General features: G+C 41.7%; 1 protein-coding gene across 1 annotated transcript in view; it reads left to right on the forward strand.

Annotated features, from left to right (window-relative positions):
- The first annotated feature begins 9,415 nt into the window (after nucleotides 1-9,415).
- The window catches only part of Snd1 (staphylococcal nuclease and tudor domain containing 1), a 446,694-nt gene continuing 437,314 nt past the window's right edge, over nucleotides 9,416-18,795 (forward strand). The window contains exon 1 of the mRNA XM_042695875.1: nucleotides 9,416-9,724. Coding sequence (XP_042551809.1) covers nucleotides 9,647-9,724 — 78 coding nt within the window. The 5' untranslated portion in view covers nucleotides 9,416-9,646. The remainder of the gene's footprint in view (nucleotides 9,725-18,795) is intronic.

Here is an 18,795-nt window from a genome sequence, read left to right on the forward strand (position 1 = left end):
TGGAGGAAAAATGGAGATGTGAGTGTATGAGCTTTGAGCAATAATGATGGTGTTGATCTATGATGATGAAGAGTAAAAGGATGTCAGTTTATGAAGAATACATTCACTTATAGGCCCTGGCTCTCATATATGAGTCCAGGGAGAGTCCTTCAATGCGAAGGCTAGGCCAAAGAAGTTCATCACTAGCTCACAGAAGTGCTAAGCAATTAAATAGGCATTAGGGAGTGGGGGAAGCCCAGAAAAGGAAGAAGAGTGAACAAATGCAATCATGTTATTCAGTTTACATTATGTGGAAAGTGACTTATGCACCTTGTGGGCAGGGATGAGAGGAAGAAACTGGGGGAAAGAGAAGAGAGATGACACTATACAAATAAAGATATGTGCTCATACCTGGCTTAAGAAATGGCAACACCTCCATACAATACCTTAATAAGGGTAAATTCATATTTAAAAAATGAAATAGGCAATAGCAGGCTGGTTGCTGTCCCCTAAGTCCTTGAGTTTTTCTGAACTGAATGGGAGATCTCTCCTGAACTTGGAGCTGGTCAAAGGCAACAAAGATAGCAGGAAAATAAAGAATAAAAGATGCCAAAGTGAATTCTCCCTCCTACATTAAAAATAGTCTCTGGGATAATATAGTTGAAGTACTTTATATGTATGTATGAAATTAGAACAATGAAACCAATTGAGATTAAGGGAGAAGGAGAGATAAGATAGAGGGGGTAGTGTTGTTGGGAACATTGTATGTGTGAATAGAAATGTCACAATGAAACCTTCCCTTGTACAACTAAATATATACTAGTAAAAAAATCTCAGAGGTTAGAAATATGGCTCAGTTGGTAGAGTGCCAGCCAACTAGCAAAAGAATCAGGTACTGAGTTTGAGTTCTGGTCTTGGACTTAAAAAAATAAAGAAATCTCAATTTTTTTCTTCTCCTAATCTATTTTTCCCCTTTTAGAGGATCTTTAAATTGCAACCTTTATGGAATGGCAATCAAAAGGGAAACTTTGGAGTAGGAAGGAGTAAGTACTTGGGGGGACAGAGAAAGAGAAGGCATGGGAACCTTCATTCTCTTGATTTCTGGCTTTTTCTGTCCTGCCCATAAAGAGATGGGCAAGTTACCATGGCCCAATATATGGAGGGGAACACGATTCCCTAGAAAAAACAAAGGCCAAATTGTCCCCCAACCCCAGCCCTCAGCTTTCTGCTGAATAAAAGTAACTGAGTTGTTCAAGCTACCTAAAACAACATGAATTTATCTACTCCTGGAAGTCAGAAGTCTAAGGCTAAGACCAAGGCCATGCACTCTCAGGAAGAAGTAGAGAAGGATATTCTCAGAGCTTTCTCCTAGCTGCTGGTAGCTCTGTCTGTGTATTCACGTGGGTTCTTTTCCTGAGTATATCAGTCATCTTAGCATAGGGGCCCTCTTAAGCCACTATTGCTTCTGTGGGGGAGGCACATTTAATTATAATTACAATGGCCATAGGATTGTGGTTCAAGACCAAAAAGCATGACCCTCTGAAGGATGAACTATATGGGGTATAACTCAAGTGGTAAAGTGCTTGCCTAACAATTATGAGGCCTTGAGTTAATACCCTAATATAGCCAAAACAAAAATCAACCCACCAAACAAAAACCCAGAAATGATTTCTTTGTTTTAGGTATGCTTAAGACCATTTAAAAAAAAGTTGGGTCTCAAGTGACTTTAGTCAGATTGGGCTGCTTGAAGAACAAAGGGCTTTATTCCTTTTAGGGCCTTTTGGCAGAAGCAGAGCAAAGGCCTATTCAATTTTACGAAAAAAGGACATGATTTTTGCCTCTTAATAGAAGAAATGTCAAGGTTGCTTTGTAAAATAAACTTTTTTTGTGTGTGTGTGCCAGTCCTGGAGCTTGATCTCCAGGCCTAAGCTTTTTTACTCAAGGCTAGTGCTCTGCCACTTGAGCCATGCCTCCACTTTCAGATTTTTGGTGGTTAATTGGATAAAAGTCTCATGGACTTTCCTGCCCAGGCTAGCTTCAACCTGTCATCCTCAGATCTCAGCTTTCTGAGAAGTTAGGATTACAAGCACAAGCCATTAGTATGTGACTTGTTTGTTTTTTAATGTGTGTAATCAAGTCTCCTTTTGTAGCCCAGGCTGCTAGCAATCTTGAGATTCTCCTGCCTCAGCCTACCAAGGGCAGAAATTATAAGGGTATACCACCATGCCCAGCTATATGAGTGTTGAGATCTATTGCTGGGTCCGTCTTTGGAAAACACAATCTTTCACAAGTCAAATGTCCATCAACATTTGAATGGAATAAGTAAATAGTGGCATATAATAACTACAGTGGTTTACTGCACAATAATGTAGTTGAACAACCAACCATTACATGAAGCACTACGGATGAATCTCTTCATCTGCTGAGCAAAAGAAGCCACATAAAGGAATACACAGTTTAATTCCAGATGCATTTTTTTTTTTTTTTTGGTCCATCATGGGGCTTGAACTCTGAGTCTAAGTGCTGTCCCTCATCTCTGTAGCTCAAGCTTAGTGCTCTACCACTTGAGCCACAGCACCACTTCTGGTTTTCTGGTGGTTTATTAGAGATCACAGCTTTTCCTGCCTGGTCTAGCTTTAACCATGATCCTGTCAAAAGTTGGGATAGTGTGCACCTCTGTGCCATGTACTGGTTTAGATGCACTCTCATGAACTTTTTGCACGACTGGCCTTTAATCACTATTCTGATCTTCACTTCCTAAGTAGCTTTGGGCATGAGCCACTAGTTCCTGACTGGTTTTTTTTTTTTTTTTTTTTTTTTTGTGGGTGGTGGGGCTTGAACTCTGGGCTTGGGCGCTGTCCCTCAGCTCTTCAGCTCAAGGCGAGTCCTCTACCGCTTTTTCTAGTTTTCTAGTGGTTTATTGGAGATAAGAGTCTCATGGACTTTTCTGCCCAGGTTGGCTTTGAACTGCGATCCTCAGATCTCAGCCTCCTGAGTAGCTAGGATTACAGTTGTGAGCCACCGGCGCCCGGCAGTGTCTGGTCTTATTAAAATAATCTTATTTATTTATTTATTTTTGCCAGTCTTGGGGCTTGAATTCAGGGGTTGGGCTCTGTCCCTGAACTTCTTTTGCTCAAAGCTAGCACTCTACCACTTGAGCCATAGCACTATTTCTGGCTTTTTCTGTTTATGTCATACCAAGGAATCAAACCCAGGGCTTCATGCATGCTAGGAAAGCACTCTACCACTAAGCTACATTCCTAGCCCCTAAAATCTTATTTTCATATTTATTCTTATTTTTTTTTTGTCAGTCGTGGGGCTTGAACTCTGGGCTTGGGCACTATTCCTCATCTGTTCAGCTCAAGGCAAGCAAGCACTCTACTACTTGAGCCACAGTGCCACTTCTGGTTTTCTGGTGGTTAATTGGAGGTAAGAGTCTCATAAACATTCCTGCCTGGGCTGCTTTGAACCGTGATCCTCAGATCTCAGTCTCCTGAGTAGCTAGGATTACAGCTACTCCCACCGACACCCAGCTAAACTATTATTTATTTTATTATTACTATTTTTTATTTATTATTATTATTTTTTTTGTTGGTCGTGGGGCCTGAACTCTGGGCCTGGGCACTGTCCCTCGGCTCTTCAGCTCAAGGCTAGCGCTCTACCAGTTGAAGCACATCACCACTTCTGGTTTTTTCTGCTTATGTGGTGCTAAGGAATTGAATCCAGGGCCTCATGCATGTAACGCAAGCACTGCACCACTAAGTCACCTTCCCAGCCCTAAAATCTTATTTTTAAAGCAGATTTTCTTCTTTAAATAGTTGCTGTTTCTTACCATAAAAATTTTCACTAAATTATAATCCAACAGGTTAAATGCAAATTTAAAAAATAGTCATATTTCTGTATCTCTCAAAACACTTTTAAAACTCATTGTCTATGGAGGGAGGGGAAAGAAAAAGAGTGTGTTTAGTAAATATTATAGATTTCAACCATTCTTCCAAAAGTCTTAAAAGGAGGGCTTTACAGAGGATATGAACTTGATCAAGTATGCATGTATAAACATCACAATAAATTATTTTTATATAATTAATTTGTGTTGAGAGAGAGAGAGAAAGTCCTTTCAAACTAAGGCACCTAACTCTTCTCTTTTCACTCTTTACACTGTATTAATTTCTTTCCTACATGAATAAAAGTGGTACCACTGAATACTGCAAAATACCAAAACAACAACAAAGAAAACCCCAATCCCACTGTAATTTGAGAAGCAGTATATTACCACTAATTACCTTAGACAGGTATCTATAAACTTTTTCTGTGAAGAACCAGGGAGGAAATATATTACCCTTTGAGTTTTTGTAGAATGGTAACAGCGACAATAAGTAAACATAGATATATGAATATAGATATGGGCTGGGAAGGTGGCTCAGTGGTAGAGTGCTTGCCTTGCATGCATGAGGCCCTGGGTTTAATTCTTCAGCACTACATAGCAAAAAGAAAAAAGCCGGAAGTAGCGCTGTGGCTCAAGTGGTAGAGCGGTAGCTTTGAGCTGAAGAGCTGAGGGACAGCGCCCAGGCCCAGAGTTCAGGCCCCACGACCAGACCCCCCCCCCCCCAAAATATAGATATATCTATCTATATATATTCCAAATTTTATGTATTTAAAACAACAAAACCATTGTCCATTCTTAATCATTTATTTATACAGTCATGCAATGAAAGCTTTCTAGAACTTTATGTCAAGGAAAAGTTAGTCTCTTCCCATGAAATAATATGCTTCCTTTGACAAATGAGAATTATATAACCTTGTTTGAAAATTTGTCATGATTGCAAGTAATTCAAATTTAAAGTTTAACTGTCATGATGATTCCAACTGAATTCCTGGCATTTGAATATAAGCCTCTAGAAGGTAGAGATTTTTGTTTATTTTTGTTTCTATTCAAGGAACAGAGCTCTAGGCAGAATGAAATGGTGTTTTCTGTTTTCTTTTTTCTTAAGCATATAAACATCATATAGCTCTATAGTTGGTTAACCTGTTTCAGTTGCAGCATAAAGCAATATCCTATACTCTTAAACACTCTTAAGAGAGTAAACTCTTAATTGGTCTTTACTGAACCACAGAGTGTAGTGTAATTTTATTATTTCAACTTAGACCACTCTGGAAGGTATGAGACAAAGACTCAGGGCAGAGATGTTTCCTGCTTTCTGGTGTCTCTTGATAGGAAGGTAGAACATGGCTGAAATACAGTATCATGCCACCAGAAATACTTATCCAATAGGAGCATGAATGTGGCGCTCCAGCAAAGTGCACCTAAAAAAAATAGAATGGACCATCTTGAGATCTGCCGAGTAAACCATATGCCTCTTCAAGTTACCACTCGAACTCTAGCTTCTTGCCCTGTGCTCCACTCTAAAAAGACAATCACTTGTACTTTTGAACTCAGCTTCTTTCCTGATGGATGCCCCACTCCATAGCCAACTACTCTGCTTCTGTTCATTTTCCTACTTGGTAGCTTGTTCTTGCTTTGCCTTCTTTCTTGCTCTGGTGGGAATGGGGCTTAGGAGTTCTAGAGGGGCAGAACAGGGCCAGAACAAAGAAGAATCCCAGTGCTCAAGGCACCTCAACACCTGTTTCTGATAATCCCTTGTTACTCAAATGTCATCTGCGCCTCCTCTGTAGGAAAGAGAGGCCTTACAATAGGCACTCTGTGCAAACTTCTGCTTTCTTGCTAGAAATGGACAGATACTTTTGGCGTTGGTTTTTCTTCTTTCTTGGCTTCTTTTCATCTTTTACTGCCTGGGGCTGAAGCAGTGAGTTTCCAACTAAAAGCCAAGGATACCGCAGTGATGTCTCTAAACAAAGCTCTCCAATTTCTTGAACTGTAAAGGAAAAATGTGTAATTATCCCATTGAAAATACAGTTTCCATTACTTGCCAAAACTCTTGTAATTGAGTTTGCTGGCAACGGACTTCAGGATTCTGGATATGGAATGCAATATACTCCGTTTCTATCTTGCCTTGATCATCTGCATTGAGAGACTTGGAATAATATGAATCTTTAACAAAGGTAGTACCATGGGATGGCGTTGTTCTACTTTTCTACTTGAAAATTTGTGTGGCAGGCAAAGACTATCGGGATAAAACCCACCACGGTTCAAAACCAATAGTTGTAGCAGGAGTAAATCAATATACAATTACCCAAGGTGACTAACAACCCAGATGCATTGATTAATAGCATTTGGGAGAATGGCCTTGCCATTAAGTAACATTAAGATAGGGTTGCAGTTGACTCCTTTACTGAAAGTTTTGTAATTATTACTAAGATTAGGTGCTGGTAGCTCTTACCTGTAATCTTAGCTACTAAGGAGGCTGAAATCTGAGGATCACAGTTCAAAACCAGCCAGGACAGAAAAGTTCATGAGGCTCTTATTTTGAGTTAACCAGTGAAAAACTGCAAACAAAAGTGTGGCTTAAGTGGTAGAGCAGTAGTCTTGGGCAAAACAGCCAAGCCAGAGTCTGAGGCACTGAGGTAAAGCTCCAGTACACACAAAAAAGTTATATACTTGTATAACTATATATCATATTTTCACAAGTCCTTTTTGTTGAGTTATAAAGATAGTGCAAGTTGGGAAGTGTGCATTATTTTCCTTGGATTGCTATAAGTTTTATGCTACAAGGTTTGAGAAACAATGCCTAAACTTAAATAATAATTTTTAAAAATAGAATTTGATTTTCTTTTTTTTTTTGGGTCCGGTCATGGGGCCTGAACTCTGGGCCTGGGCGCTGTCCCTCAGCTCTTCAGCTCAAGGCTAGCGCTCTACCACTTGAGCCACAGCGCCACTTCCGGCTTTTTTCTTTTTGCTTATGTGGTGCTGAGGAATCGAACCCAGGGCCTCAGGCATGCAAGGCAAGCGCTTTAACCACTGAGCTACCTTCTTAGCCTAGAATTTGATTTTCACATTTAATATTACAAAGTAAAATATTTTTGATTTCTTAATTTTTAAACAAATTTTATGCATTTTTGAAAAAGTTCACCTATCTATACATGTGCATATTTTGCTTTTAGAGGCAAGATCTTACTGCTTATAGCCCAGCTGGTCTCAAATTCTTGGTCCTCTTCATTTATCTGAGTGCTGAGTTTATAGACACACAAAACTATGTCCAGCTGCCATTATGTATTTTAATTAAAGTTGAACTACATAAGGCAAATGGAAAAAAATTTAAAAACCTACATAAATAGTTATAGCAGCAGACATGATAGCAAGATTAAATATAATCTGATGATGTGCTACAGTCACACAGCTATGTGTGTTACATTAATTAAAATCAAATGAGGGCTGAGAATGTAGCTTAGTGGTAGAGTGCTTGTCTAACATGCATGAAGCCCCAGGTTCAATTCCTCAGTACCACGTAAAGAGAAAAAGCTGGAAGTGGGTCTGTGGCTTAAGTGGTAGAGTGCTAGCCTTCAGCAAAAGAAGCTCAGGGACAGTGCCCAGGCCCTGAGTTCAAACCCCAGGACTGGTACAAAAAAAAATCAAATGACATAGGAAGTAAAGCTGGGGCTCAAGTGGTATAGTGCCAGCCTTGAGCAGAATAAGTCAAAGGATAGTGCTCAGGCTCTGAGTTCAAGCCCCACCACTGGCATACAAACACACACACACACATACACACACCTATGTGCTGAGGGACAGCATCCAGGCCCAGTGTTCAAGCCCATGATCGACCAAAAAAAAAAAAAAAAGTAAAACACAGTAAAAGAAGCAGAGGAGGAAGAGAAGAATACCGAAAAGTAGGTCATGGTCAGTGACCATGCTGTGCCAAGTTGCTGGAGCAGAGTAGTGGATGTAATAGAGAACCTCCAAGAGTTAATTGGAGGTGGGTTGGGAGTATTGAGGCAGGAAGTTTTTCAAATGTTTCCCCAAAGGAGGCTTACTGGAGAGGTGAGAATTCTTTACCCATCTTCTCAATTCTACAGGTGCAGGATGAGGATGAGGGTGGTTTGTTACTCTACCTTAGAAACAGGCTGGTCAAAAACACAAGTGTATTTATTATATGTGATAGTTCTGAGTTCCTATCTTGACCCTCTCTGAAACGGTTCACTTAGCATGCTCTATTAATGCTGCATACGAATGCACCCTTCACCCCCTTAGAAGAGATTGATTATATCTACTTTGTAGGGTTACCCTAAAGATTCAAATATTCAAATATATAATATAGGTGAAGGCATTTGGCACAATTATGTTTTGTGCACGTTTAGTGCTCCATATATTTTGGGCATTGTTACTGACTCCTAGGACCCGTCATTATGCAGCAACAGGTAACCCATTACAAAGTAAAAAGGACAAGCCACCACGATCAGAAAACGAGATGTTTGCCTTGACAATTTCAGACATGAATTTATACTGCTTCATCTGTCCAGAGAGGGGGTGCAAAGGTCAAGTTCATTACAAATGAAAGTGAGGAGAGGAGAGGACAGGATATTGGATAAGTCCTGATCATAAATATTGAAGTTACTAGGGACCACTGTGTAAAGTCGGTGTGAGGACAACTTCGAAGAACACCAGATGGAGAGTGGTAACAATAATCGGATGGCGTTTCTTTTGAAGAGAGATGAATTCGTGGGCACGGGAGACAAAATGAAAATAACCCTTTCTCAAAAGAGTTATGGAGAATGGCTGTCTTCAGTGTAGAGCCAGGTTTTTACTATTAAATGACAATACATCTAAGGCCCTGGGCTCTACGTATCCGGCTTTTTCTCGGGAACACTTCCCCCCTGTAGCGTGGCTTTCTTATCCTCTCCTAACCTTACTAACAAAGCCGAGGCCGAGTCGAGGAGGGGGTGCAGGGAGCACACCCCAGAGCTGTTCCTAACTTGGAGCATCAGGGAAGAGGCCAACGAACGACATCATTTTCCCGGGGCTACAGGCTAAGTCGTGCCCATAAAATATACTTATTCCTTCCATCAACGGTTAAGTAGGGCGCCTCCTAAGCGCTGGATCCCAGATACACGATCGAAGTCCAGGCCGGGACTCGGCAAGGAGCTAGCACTGCGCTGCGCCGCCAAGCCCAGAGCGCCCGCGCCAGCGTCCGTCCACTTGCGAACCTCATCGCCTTCGGGGGGCGGGGCTTAAGGGGGCGGGGCGTAATGGGCGGGGCCGGGAGGGAGGGTGAGGTCGGGGCTCCCAGGTCCCCTCGCGCCCCGTGGCCAGATGCTGACGTGTCCTTTCCTTCCCACTACACCTCCCGACACCACCTCGGCGGGCTGCCCCGGAAGTCCCGCCTCAGACTTAGTCCGTCACCGCAAATCAGCTCTTTCAGCGCTTCCTGGAGCTCCCCACCTTTTTTGAGATTAAGGGGCGGGGCTTCGTGGATAGGTTGCCTATTGGCTTGAGGTCCGGCGGGCTCCGTGCGCTAATTGGACGGAGGGCGGTGGCGCTCTGGCACGCTTGCGCGGCGAGTAGAACGTGTGGCGGCGGCCGAGATCGCGTCTCCTCTTTTGCTCCCATTCCCGCTGCTGCTCCGGTGTGTTCCCGGGGAGTGTCCATCCCGTCCGTCGCCCGCAGCCTGGTCGCCCGCCTGTCCCTCGTCTCGGCGCCCTCTCACCGACGCCGACACTCATCTTGACACTTCCAGCCAGGCCCTCCGCCCCGCTCGCTGCCTTTCCAGCTCCACACATGGCCTCCTCGGCGCAGAGCGGCGGCTCCTCCGGGGGACCCGCGGTCCCCACCGTGCAGCGGGGCATCGTCAAGATGGTGAGAGTGGGGCCCCGAACCCGGACCCCTCTGCCGCCTTGGAGCTGGAGTCAGTCCTTGACTCCTCTTCCTGTCCCGCCAGCCTGCATGGTCTCCCCTGTCCCCTTCCTCACTTTTCACCCACCCTTGGAATCCCCTCACTAGACCGAACCCTGTGCGAACCTCCTTTACTCTTTGCCTTCCGGACACCTGGTCCTGGTGAGGAGGGGGTCACGGTGATTTTCGTGGTCACAGCTTTAGTTAGGATCTTCTCTAGCTTTTTACCGGGGCAGATCCAGTACAGATCTCATTAGCGGAGGAAATTCGTGGATCGTACCATCCCCCTCGTTCTGCTCATTTTGACATATGCTGAGCAGTTTGTAGTTTCGTGAGATCCTCACATCCTCTCTTCCCTGGAACCTTTGGATTACTTGGCCGTCGTGAAGCTTCTTTCCACCAACGCTGAGTTTCTTACTCCTAAGTTTTCTCACTTTCTGGCTCTGATTTCCAGTCTCTTTCCCTCCATCTCTTGTTTCCAAGTCAATGGCCTGAGAACTCCTGATCTTTGTATACTTTTGGCTCTTAAAATTTTAGGCCCGCAAGAATCTTTAATTACCATTATAATTTCCTCAGCTCCTAAAGCTATAGAGACCGGTTTAAGAAGGGCAAGTGACTTGCCTTAAGGGCACATGGTGATTTGGATTGGAGCCAAGACATGAGCTCCTGTGTTCTGATTTCCAATGTAGGCCTGTGAACACTATAGATTCTGCCTGATATATACCTGTATGTTCTACGTTCTTGAGTTTGAATTAATTTAATTGTGCAAGGCTCAGCCCTATTTAGTTCTGTGATAATTTTATAGTATAAATCTGCTTTATCATCTGCCTCCTTTATTGTTCTCCACTAACTCTCTCAAATCTTAAAATCTGACAATTCTTGGTTGTTACCAGATTTTCTGGTTGCAATGACTGTAAACTTTTACATTTCATTTCAGACTGTGACTCCTAACTTTGCCATCTGGAAAGGCAAATATATTTTAAGATATTTTCTTCCAAAGTTCCACAGCTTTTGTTGCAGAAAGTTAAAAAAGATTCTGTGTTAATGTCCCTTTGTCTTTCATTGGGTTAAAATGTTCTGTGTGTGTGTGTGTGTGAAAATTTAATTCCAAGATTCCCCCAATTCTTAGGTATTCATTTATTAGGTAGTAATCTGTTGCCAGCTGAGATTCTTGGAATGTTCAGTATTGCCTTTTTATTTATACATATATAACAGCCAGAACTTATTAGACATATAGAGGAGAAGGGAATTTCCAAGGCTAATATATTCTTCCTTTTTTAAGCCTGAAGAGGCACCTGTGTCATTAGTTTTTTCCTTTGTGTGTAGGTTTTCCCTTCACCATAGCAATAAATCATCACTTGACTATCTAGTATTGGGATTGTTAGCATGGGATAGATTTTTTTTTTACTTGCTGCAATTTGAATTTTTTGTTTTTAAATCAGTTCTAGGGATCCAACCCAACACTCCAGCCTCCCCCCCCCCCTTTTTTTTTTTGAGAAAAGACCTTCCTATCTGCCCAGTCTGGCCTCTTTATGGAGATCCTCTTGTTCTTCATTATGTAGCTGGCATTACAGCTATCCACCACCCAAGGCTTGACTTTTTCTTAAAGCCCTTCTTTCTTTTGATAGTGATGGAATGTATATTTGTTTCTGTCGGTGCTGGTGACTGCCAGGACATCTGGATTCTATGAGGTGACTTTGCTGGTTTACAAATTACAGCTCCTTCCTTCCCTCCATGGTTATTAACTATCAGCAGTCACTTGTAAGTCACATGTTCACCTGAGGTTTCTGTCCAAACTAACTCATTTGTAATTCTTAGCAAGTAGGTATCAAACCCGAGGTTTAGGAAGAATAGTTTAGAAGGAATGGGTACCTTTCTTATTGGTAATAAGAGGCATATCTGAGACTTTAACTCATGCCTGTCTGCTAGCACACAGTCTCTAGAACATGCTGTGAGGCCTCTGACTCCAGGGTATTACTTTCTAACACAGAGGGTGGGGCCTGTGATGCATGGCCACAAATTACAGGAAAGTGAAGCTGACTGTAATTGAGTTGAGAAAAGATTAGATGTTTCTCCTTGCCTTGTCCTGGAGCTGCTATTGTGGTAAGTGACTTCATTTGATGCTTTTGGTGGTTTGTGCATAGGAGTGTTGTGTGGAAGACTTTTGAGTCTGGGAGGTGGCATTTTACAATTCACTTCTTGGAACAGTGCATGGATAGCTCCAATGCACAATGACCACACTGCAGGGGTGAGTGGGTAAGTTTGGGGCAGCTGTTAGGGGAGGGAGGACTGGCACATTTGTGCCAGGCTTAAAAGTCTTGTCTAAAATGAAAAATGGACCACTGGCAAATTGCTCTGTGTTAGGCTCCTCTACTAAGCAAAGTTGTATTTTCCTGGAGAGTAATGGTTTCTTGTGGTATTAGGAAGTGCTTTGTAAGAGCTCTACAAAGGAAGATTGAGCTCAGTGGAAGGAAAGCAAGAGAGAAACACTTTTATGAACAGGAAAACAGAGGATGCTGCTTTTCTGTCTTTTAAGGAGAGGGCAGAAGTTGGAAGGCTGACTAAGCAGAGGTGTGCCTTTCAGTGGAAGCCTTCAGATTCCTGTGGACTCAGGCTAAGCCAAGATCTTAAATGGTCGAGAGTTGAGGTTTGCTGTGATAAGAAGGAATTGTCCTTCCTCTTTTTTGGCAAAAGAAAGTGTTACGGGATGTAGAAGGGCCACGTTTCTTCTGGTTTCTCCCTTGCTGTTTTGGCTCATGAATGCTGTGTTAATATTTCTTTTTGAAGGTTGAAGAAAAAAGTTGAAAACTAAGTTGTGAAAATCTTTCTCTCTCTCAGGTGTGTGTGTGTGTGTGTGTGTGTGTGTGTGTGTGTGTGTGTGTGTGAATGGCTGTGTCTGCTACTGAGATTAGGGGGACAGAGTTGGTTTTGGAATGTTCTAGGAGGAAGTAAGTAGGAAGTGGACACAGGCATTTTCAAGCTGAAAGACCCAATAGGATGATGCAAACTGGAGGATTTACATTTTCTGAATTGGGATGAGACTAGCAAGTATGTGGGTGAAAAGGTATAACTTGGATAAGTAAACATCTTTGTCAAGTCGTATCTTATTTTCTCAAACCTGTAAGATTCTAACTCTGGGTTTTTTGAACAAGTCATTAGCTGTTTTTTAATTGTAACAGAATATTATCAACAGACCTTAAATGAAGTTGGTTTTGGAGCATTTAGTATAAACTTCAGTCACTCCAATTAGCAGCTATTTTCTTTAGTTTTACTGACCTGGTTTACTTTCTGTTTTTTCAGGTTTTTTTTTTTTAATTTTAACTTTCCCTTCAATTTTAGTCTGTTTGTATGTCTCTTCAAGCAGGACAAGCAGGAACATATGGGTGGCTTTCGCAACTGCTGAATGAATTGACCACGTTCTCCAGTCTTCTGTGTTTCTTAGAAGCAGCCAAGCAAGTAGCATATCTTACCTTCCTTATGGTATGGAAGGACAGAGGATGGAAGACAAGGCCAATCCCAGTTAGTTCCCACTTTCTCCCCTACCCTTTCATTGAACTACCTCAGAAAAGGAATCTGCCAGTCTTCTTGGTTTTATACAAGACCATGGTTCTCATTGGGTGACTTAAGACAAACAGATACCTAGGAGGAGGTGACCATAATTTTCTCTTTCTGTATGACTTAGGCTGTCAAGTTGTTGTCAGGCAAAATGCAGACTTTTTGCTGAATAGCTTAGTGGAAATTTCTAAGTCTTCCTACAATTTTAATTTGTTTCTCAAGTGTCTGAAGTAAGAAATACACATCTTTCAAGAACTGAGTAAAGACCAGGTTGTCTTCTGTCCTTTCTATATGCAGTTAATTTATACAGGAGAAAAAATAACCTTGCTATGGTTTCAAAAATACTCTTATACTGCCATTCATATGGACAAGGTAGCTGATTGACACTATTTTAGAGAAAACTTCCTTTATACAAAGACTCAGAAAAGTTGATAATTTTTCTCCAGGTATTTATTTATTTATTGTGCTGGCATTGGGGCTTGAACTCTGGGTCTCCTGCTCTCTTGTTCTGCTTGCTTGCTCAGTAGATGTTCCACCACTTGAAACATGCTTCTCATCTACCTTTTGGCTAGTTAATTGGAGATGAAGCCTCACAGGCTTTTCTGCCTGGACTGGCTTTGGACTGTGGTCCTCTAGAATTATAGGCATGAGCCATCAACAATCAGCTTCAGTTTTTAAAAGATCTTTATTAAAAACTTCTTTTATACCGCTATAATAACAATATCATAAAAATGTAGTTGGACCTAAGACTAAATTTAGGGGAAATGATAATAACTTTGGCAGTAAGTAGGTTTATTATTTGGATATAATCATTTCTCAAACATAATTAGGCTTTATTATTACTATTATTGTTTTTGTTGGCATGGGCTTGAACTCTGGGTCTGGGTGCTGTCCCTCAGCTCTTCACCTCAAGGCTAGCACTCTACCACTTGAGCCACAGCTCCACTTCGAGTTTTCTGGTAGTTAATTGGAGATAAGAATTTCATGGTGAGGTTGAGAAGGTGGCTCAGTGGTAGAGTACTTGCTCTGCATGCATGAGGCCCTGGGTTCGATTCCTCAGCACCATATAAGCAGAAAGAAAAAAGCCGGAAGTGGTGCTGTGGCTCAAGTGGTAGAGTGCTAGCCTTGAGCTGAAGAGCTGAGGGACAGCGCCCAGGCCCAGAGTTCAGGCCCCACGGACCGGACCCAAAAAAAAAAAAAAGAATTTCATGGATTGTCTAAGAGTCTCAGGCTGGCTTTGAACCTTGATCCTCAGGTCTCAGACCCCTTAGTTGCTAGGATTACATACCAGTGCCTGGCCTATTATTATTGTTTTTAATATCTCCATTTCTGCTTTTTATCACATAGACAACTCTGTACCTATTGTTAATGTCCTTACTTTATTATTTTTGAACTGTATTTAAGTTCATTTTGAAATAAACATGCAGATAATCCAAAGGGGGAAAAATTATAGTAGTATCCCATGTAATAGATACTGTAGACTTTGTCCTATAGATATAAGTAGGCTTGGCAAGAGAGTTAGTATAGGAACATTAAGTTATTACTGTGCCTAAAGGGCTGTCTGTCATTTTCTGTGAACAGAAAGCATCCCTTGGGCTCTAGGTATGCTGACAGTAGTGACTGATGAAATAGAAGGATCTGCAGTCATATAGTCATAGTTCCTTTTTTTACTGAACAAATACTTATTGATTGTATCTGTCTGGGCATTGGAGAAATTGAAGTTAGAAAAGCAGTCCTTCCTTCAGGCGAATGGGAGAGCCACACAGTGAAGTAAACAAGAAATGGGTGTGATAATAGAGACATCAGTGATTTTACACAAACTAGGGCATGAAGGAGGGCCACAAGAAATCATTTGGTCCATGAGGGGACAGACATTTATGCTTCTCTTACACTTCTTTACTTGTGCCCATCTTGATAATTTTGAATGATGTGTAAATATCCAAATAGTTTCTTGGCAGAGGAAAGGTTCTTTGCCCCTGCCAGTTTAAAAACTGTGTTTAGAAAAGAATTCTCTCAGTAGATGGCATTTGCCCTGAGATCTGATGAATATCAAAGAGCCAGCTAGAAGGGAAGTGTGTTTCTGCCTGCTAGAACAGCAAGTATGAAGCTCCTGGGGTTTCCATTGATAATTTTTCTTCAGTTTTTTAAAAAAATAGTAACTCTTCAGTTTCTTCAAGTTCAGTATCCTACATAAATGGTATAGGTTAAGCTAAGTTATTATGTAACATGTGTTTAAGGGTGATAAAAGGAAGAGAGGCTGGAGAGGTGGTCATTGTTCTGGTATCCTAGTGAGATCAATAGCTGACATTCAGTCCATTGAATAAATGTAAAGAATGGGAGACTGCTAAAATATACTTGCTCTAGTCATGTTCTTAGTGAAGCAAGACTAAGGTTTTCTGATTGCCTGTCAGTGAGTTCTGTGTGTTCTTCAGTCACTGGCTTCCAATGAAGGGGATGCAGATGAGAAGTCAGTACCCAGAGTTCATAGGATCTATAACTGTTAGTGTTTATACTTGACTAGCATTTTGGTAGTGTGTGAAGCTTAATGCTGCTCCAGGCCTCTGGACGTACTTTTTAGCGTAGCACGCTTTTAGCTGTCAGAGTTGGTGAAAAGCAAAGGTTTATGCTTCAGAGCTCACACCAATGGTTAGGACAGAACAAGTTCAAGCACAACTCATTTAGCATGGCTGGGGGCTTTAGAGGACAGTGACCAGTGCTGGTGGTAAGTGGGCAGTTGACCTCATTCAGTCTTACTTCTCAGTTTACTGGGAGGGTGAAGTGTGGAAAATGAGAGGTTGTTAAGTTTCCAGTTGTAGGTTCAAAAAAGAAAACTAGCAGATTTTTGAATTTAGGTAGAAATTTTCTTGTGTGTGTGTGTGTGTATGCATGCGTATGAGTGTATGCCTTTATGCATGTATGTGTATATTTGAGTGCATGTGTGCGTGTGCGCCGTGCCAGTACTAGAGCTTTGAATTCAGGGCCTGGGCACTGTCCCTTAGCTTTTTAACTCAGGGTGGTGTTTTACCATTCAAGCCACAGCTTTACTTTTAGCTTTATGGTAGTTAGATAGATAACAAATCTCAAATTTGTCTGTTTTGTTTTGTTTTTTTTTTGGTCGGTCGTAGGGCTTGAACTCTGGGCCTGAGCGCTGTCCCTTAGCTCTTCAGCTCAAGGCGAGCACTCTACTGCTTGAGCCATAGTGCCACTTCCGGTTTTTGAGTTTATTGGAGATAGGAGTCTCATGGACTTTCCTGCCTGGGCTGGCTTTGAACCTCAATCCTCAGATCTTAGTCTCCTGAGTAGCTAGGATTACAGGAGTGAGCCACCGGCGCCTGGCTCAAATTTGTCTGCCTAGGTTGGCTTCAAACCATGATTCTCTGGTCTCAGCCTCCTTAGTAGTTAGGATTATGGATGTGAACTACCAGTGTCTTATCAGATAGATCATTTCTATATTCTCCTCTGTGTCCACTTCTAAGCCTGGACCAGCTGTCCAGCTGATGGTGTTTCTGACAAGGGTACAGTTGAACTTTTGGGCATCTGGTCTTTGAATTCTTTTACTTCTCCAAGAGTCTAGCTTAATTCTGGGCCTTCCGAGGGAAAACGAAAGCCAGACCTCTACATCTTTTCTTCTTACTTATGATTGAAGGTGGATACACACCCAGTTTCTGTTGTTACTTTCTTTCTTGGGAGACTGACATATGCTTTTTGTTTTTGCAGAACAAACTGATGTGGATTCCCAGGTTGTGAACATTTGATGCAGATGGAGTGTTGTGGGATTTCAGTCACTTTCAGTGAGACTCAGTACGACAAATTAATGTTATGTTTTTCTCACTTAGCTCTAATGTTTAAGAAAAAGATGAATGGTAGTCTAATTTGACTTTTTTTTTCAAGTTAGGAAGTTAAGCAACTTCAAGGAAAAACTATTGAATTGAGGGGATTTGGAGAATCAGTTCCTCTGTCACTTGAATTATGCCTTCAGCCCTGCTTGCTCTGGGTTAGATTTTAGGTAGGGTCTTAACATTTTTGCCTAGTGTCAGCCTTGTCTTTAATCCTACCTATGCTTGCATAGTTGGATGAACCACCATGCCAGCCTTGTTTGTTGAGATGGAATTTTGCTTATTCTTTCTGCAGGCTAGCCTTGTACCTGCCTCTTGAATAGTTGGCATTCTAGGCATGAGCAAATAAATCTAAGTTATTAACAGTGAAATAGTGTGTCAGAGAGGAGCATTTTGGGCTAGATGCTGCTATTCTCCATCTGGGTGATGTGTTGGTTAAGATCATCTACTTTGAACTCAACTTTTGTCTAGTATTGCAGTTCAACCCATCATCTCTAAGTGTATTCCCATAAGACTGGTTACATAAGAAACCCTGTATTGCATTTCTTTTAGGCATGCTGAAACAAGGCTGGGAAATCACAAACTGTATGGTAGGCTGAACTCCAAAGTGCTCAGTGTCCTGCGTGAAGCATGCTCCATTCTCTCTCTCCTTTATACCCCTATCTTTGGTGAAGGTGGGTTAGTTGAAATATGGTTTTCTGGTATGGAAGATGAGAAAATGTGGATTTAACTAAGTGATTAGATGGTGATTAAGTGGAAGATGGATAGAAATAAGGGAAGTTCTGGTTCCCTTGTAGGAATTGATATAAACTAGTGCGGATGTTGCTTAATACCCAGAGGAAGGTGGTACTGTTGGGTTTTTCAGATTGGGTCTTGTACTTTTTTCCTTAGGGTTTGCCTCAGTCCTTCTAATGCTATTTGCATAGCTGTGATTATAGGCATATGCCACTATAACCTGATTGTTGAGTTTGGAGGTCTTGTGAACTTTTTGCTTGAGCTGACTTTGAACTTGGATCCTTCTGATGTCCACTTCCTGTAGCTGGTATTACAGGTGTGTACCACCATACCCAGCTTTAGGGCCATCTTAATGTATACTTTGAGATGCTGGGTGTTGAACTCAAGGATGTTGAACAGCTGGGCAGCTCCTTTACCACTGAGCTACATCTCCAGCCCATCTTAATCTGTTCTTGTTACTTCCTTATATGGTTTTTTTCTTAAGTTTATTATTACTACTTGTTTCCCCTTAGATCCTTTCTGAAAGTAGATGTAGAACCAGAGTAAAAATCCCAGAGATTTCCTAAATAGGTCATTGCATCAGGACTGACCACCTGGAAGACCTTTCAGAGGCACTGAATTAGAATCCTAGGGAGTGGCCTAGAGCCTGTTGTTTTGCAAGTCCTTTCCAAGTGATTCAGGAAGTCTTATCTATTTGGGATCTCTGTGTGCTGATTTTGAGATCCACTTATTTTTGTCTGGCTTTTTAATTTTAATTCTTACTATTATTGTTGTTGGTTGCTTGAACTCAGGGACTGGGTATTGTCTACTGAGCTTTCTTTTTTTCTCAAGGCTAGCACTCCACCACTTTGAGCCACAGTACCACTTCTGGTTTTCTGGTGGTTAATTGGAGATAAGAGTCTCACAAAC

This window comes from Dipodomys spectabilis, unplaced genomic scaffold, assembly GCF_019054845.1.
Source record: "Dipodomys spectabilis isolate Male_0828 unplaced genomic scaffold, ASM1905484v1 ptg000197l, whole genome shotgun sequence".
Classification (NCBI taxonomy): domain Eukaryota; kingdom Metazoa; phylum Chordata; class Mammalia; order Rodentia; family Heteromyidae; genus Dipodomys; species Dipodomys spectabilis.